The sequence below is a fragment of the Pangasianodon hypophthalmus genome, chromosome 3 (assembly GCF_027358585.1).
Source record: "Pangasianodon hypophthalmus isolate fPanHyp1 chromosome 3, fPanHyp1.pri, whole genome shotgun sequence".
Taxonomy (NCBI): Eukaryota; Metazoa; Chordata; class Actinopteri; order Siluriformes; family Pangasiidae; genus Pangasianodon; species Pangasianodon hypophthalmus.
This window is the reverse complement of record NC_069712.1, coordinates 1372501-1376833: the sequence shown is the minus strand read 5'-3', so window position 1 is coordinate 1376833 and position 4333 is coordinate 1372501. Positions and strand designations below refer to the sequence as shown.

Below are 4333 nucleotides of genomic sequence, written 5' to 3'. Positions count from 1 at the left end.
CAGCTTCATTAGAGCTTCATTACAGCTTCATTACAGCTTCAGTCGAGCTTTAATATGACTTCATTTGAGTTTCACTGAAGCTTAATTATAACTTCATTGGCTTTTCAATACTTTCAATAGAGCTTCATTACAGGTTCATTAAAGCTTCAACTGAATTTAATATATAGCTTTAATAAAGCTTCTTTAGAGTGTCGTTGACCCGGGCTCACCGTCATATATATTTATTTCTAATAGATTTCAGGGAAGATTCATCCAAGCATGCTAATTTTACTAACAATACATAAATATCAACAACGTTCGGCTATGAGCTTCTTTTTATTGTTAGCAACATTAGCATTTTTTTTAAAACATAGCTCTTCTGTTTTTGTGTAATTTATTCACATTTATATGTTCTATATTTATATATTATTACAGATTGATGATTTTTTTCTTTTGAAATGTACAATTGTGAAGATTAAGCATTGTTTAACATCAGAGTTCAATAAAGTTTTGATGACATCATGCCTGACACTAGATTCCTCACTGTTAGCAACATTAGCATTATTATTTATAACTGGATGTACATTTTAATATTTTAATATTTCTATTCAGCTCAAAATGGTAACGTTGCTAGCAATGAATTAAATCGAATATGCAGATGATGTTACGCTAATTTTCAATTATTAGTAACATTTTTCTCAACGACAGCCAGACGCTCATCTGAAGTCATTTATATTTTATATATTTTAAATCAGTTGAAAATGCTAATGTTGCTAATGAATGAAACAACAAAGGCAGATAGCATGCTAGCTGGCAGCTATTAGCTCATGTTCCTTGGTAGCAGCATTTCCTGATTGGTGGCTACTGCTTCTTGTTAGCAGCACCAGCTCTGTGGAACTATTTTGCTAAACAATGTTTAACTGAATGAATTAAATAAAAGAGGAAATACTCAGCAGGTATCATGCTAATCGGTAGCTATTAGAGTCCAGTCACTGCTAGCCACATTAGCATTTTTAATGGAGTTGCTCCACTAAACAATGTTCTGAGTACAAATGAACAAACATGATGGTAGAGTGGCATTAGCAAACAGGAAATAAACAAATAAAAGCTAAAAATGAACAGCGATTCTGCGGCAAGAAATCGGACCCTTTATCTCTCCTCGTATTAGTGTCAGGATTAAACGGGTCAAAACGACTTTTATTCCCCGGAATTCTACTCAGTCTCTCTCTCTATTCGTCATCTTCCTCCTCCTCCTCCTCTTCTTCATCATCATCATCATCATCAGACTGGTCCCTCGCATCCAGATCATCCTCGTCCTCGATCTGTGGAGAGGAAGTGACATCATCCTCAGCGATCATTTTCAGACATGTCAGTTTTAGACTTTAGATGAAAATGTCAAATATTTTAAATGTGGTCATGTGACTAGCAAAGGCAAAGCATAGAGGCAGCACAGAGGAAGCAAAGGCAAAGCACAGAAAAAGCATAGAGGCAGCACAGAGGCAGCAAAGGAAAAGCACAGAGGCAGCATAGAGGCAGCAAAGGTGAAGCACAAAAGCAGCACAGAGGCAGCCCTGAGACAGTGTTCATGCAGCACAGGGGCAGCAAAAGCAAAGGACACAAGGGCAGGAAAGGTAAAGTACAAACGCAGTACAGAGGCAGCACAGAGGCAGCAAAGGAAAAGCACAGAAAAAGCATAGAGGCAGCCAATGAAAAGCACAGAGGCAGCACAGAGGCAGATGAAGCATAGAGCCAGCAAAGGCAAAACACAGGGGCAGTCTGAACCAGCACAGGCAAAGCATAGAGGCAGCAAAGGTCAAGCACAAAAGCAGCACAGAGTCATGAAGGGTAAAGCACTGAGGCAGCCCTGAGGCAGTGTTCCCGCAGCACAGGGGCAGCAAAAGCAAAGGACACAAGGGCAGGAAAGGTAGAGCACAGAGGCAGCACAGAGGCAGCACAGAGGCAGCACAGAGGCAGCAGGGGTAAGTCACAGGGGCAGCACAGAGGCAGCACAGAGGCAGCACAGAGGCAGCAGGGGTAAGTCACAGGGGCAGCACAGAGGCAGCAGGGGTAAGTCACAGGGGCAGTAAACAGGGCCGATGCGGTTACCGTCTCTCCGAGGTCTTTAAGTTTCTTTTTGAGAGAGAGGATTTTCTGGTCCTGATCAGCGAGGAGCATCAGCAGGTCGTCCTGCTCCTTCTTCGACTCGCTCACTTCCTGCTGAAGCTTAGCCTTCTCCGTCTGCAGTATGGCCACCGTGCTGTTAGCCGCCGCTAACTCCTTCTCCAACTGTGCCCTGCTGTCCGAGTGAGTCCGGACCTCCTCCTGAATCACACACACACACACACACGGGGAAAACTTCATACTTGAAATGGAAATCAAAGAATTACAGAGAGTGTGATTAATAAGAGGAGAAACTGTATGAACCTGAGGAAAACCGAGACAGAGCGAATAAAGGTGTGTGTGTGTGTGTGTGTGTGTGTGTGTCCGAGACCTGCAGTCGATGTGTTTCTGCCGTTTGTGCTGACAGTCTCTGCTCCAGCTCACTGAGTTTAGCTGTTTCTGCTTCGGACCCTGACTGAGATGAGACACAGTGTAATGAGTAAATGATGAGTAAATGATGAGTAATGATGAGTAATGATGAGTAAATGATGAGTAATGATGAGTAAATGATGAGTAATGATGAGTAATGATGAGTAATGATGAGTAAATGATGAGTAATGATGAGTAATGATGAGTAATGATGAGTAAATGATGAGTAAATGATGAGTAATGATGAGTAATGATGAGTAATGATGAGTAAATGATGAGTAATGATGAGTAAATGATGAGTAAATGATGAGTAAATGATGAGTAATGATGAGTAAATGATGAGTAATGATGAGTAAATGATGAGTAATGATGAGTAAATGATGAGTAAATGATGAGTAAATGATGAGTGATGATGAGTAAATGATGAGTAAATGATGAGTAATGATGAGTAATGATGAGTAAATGATGAGTAAATGATGAGTGATGATGAGTAAATGATGAGTAAATGATGAGTGATGATGAGTAAATGATGAGTAAATGATGAGTAATGATGAGTAAATGATGAGTAATGATGAGTAAATGATGAGTAATGATGAGTAAATGATGAGTAAATGATGAGTAAATGATGAGTAATGATGAGTAAATGATGAGTAATGATGAGTAAATGATGAGTAATGATGAGTAAATGATGAGTAATGATGAGTAAATGATGAGTAAATGATGAGTAAATGATGAGTAATGATGAGTAAATGATGAGTAATGATGAGTAAATGATGAGTAAATGATGAGTAAATGATGAGTAAATGATGAGTAAATGATGAGTAATGATGAGTAAATGATGAGTAAATGATGAGTGATGATGAGTGATGAGTAATGATGAGTAAATGATGAGTAATGATGAGTAATGATGAGTAAATGATGAGTAAATGATGAGTAATGATGAGTAATGATGAGTAAATGATGAGTAAATGATGAGTGATGATGAGTAATGATGAGTAAATGATGAGTAAATGATGAGTAATGATGAGTAAATGATGAGTAATGATGAGTAAATGATGAGTAAATGATGAGTAATGATGAGTAAATGATGAGTAATGATGAGTAAATGATGAGTAATGAGTAAATGATGAGTGATGATGAGTAAATGATGAGTAAATGATGAGTAAATGATGAGTAAAGATGAGTAATGATGAGTAAATGATGAGTAATGATGAGTAATGATGAGTAAATGATGAGTAATGATGAGTAAATGATGAGTAAATGATGAGTAATGAGTAAATGATGAGTAATGATGAGTAAATGAGTAAATGATGAGTAATGATGAGTAATGATGAGTAAATGATGAGTAAATGATGAGTAATGATGAGTAATGATGAGTAAATGATGAGTAAATGATGAGTAATGATGAGTAATGATGAGTAAATGATGAGTGATGATGAGTAAATGATGAGTAATGATGAGTAATGATGAGTAAATGATGAGTGATGATGAGTAATGATGAGTAAATGATGAGTAAATGATGAGTAATGATGAGTAATGATGAGTAAATGAGTAAATGATGAGTAATGATGAGTAATGATGAGTAAATGATGAGTAAATGATGAGTAATGATGAGTAATGATGAGTAAATGATGAGTAAATGATGAGTAATGATGAGTAATGATGAGTAATGATGAGTAAATGATGAGTGATGATGAGTAAATGATGAGTAATGATGAGTAATGATGAGTAATGATGAGTAATGATGAGTAAATGATGAGTGATGATGAGTAATGATGAGTAAAGATGAGTAATGATGAGTAAATGATGAGTAAATGATGAGTAA

At 37.2% G+C, this 4333-nt stretch overlaps 1 protein-coding gene across 5 annotated transcripts in view; it reads right to left on the bottom strand.

Moving 5' to 3' along the window:
* Positions 1-205: 205 nt before the first annotated feature.
* Positions 206-4333, bottom strand: part of uso1 (USO1 vesicle transport factor) — a 27490-nt gene continuing 23362 nt past the window's right edge. For all 5 annotated transcript variants that reach the window (XM_034302831.2, XM_034302834.2, XM_034302832.2 and 2 more), the window contains 3 exons: positions 2471-2554; positions 2086-2301; positions 206-1301 (listed from right to left, as the gene is read on the bottom strand). In XM_034302831.2, the coding sequence (XP_034158722.2) occupies positions 1209-1301; positions 2086-2301; positions 2471-2554 (393 nt within the window). In that variant the 3' untranslated portion in view covers positions 206-1208. The remainder of the gene's footprint in view (positions 1302-2085; positions 2302-2470; positions 2555-4333) is intronic.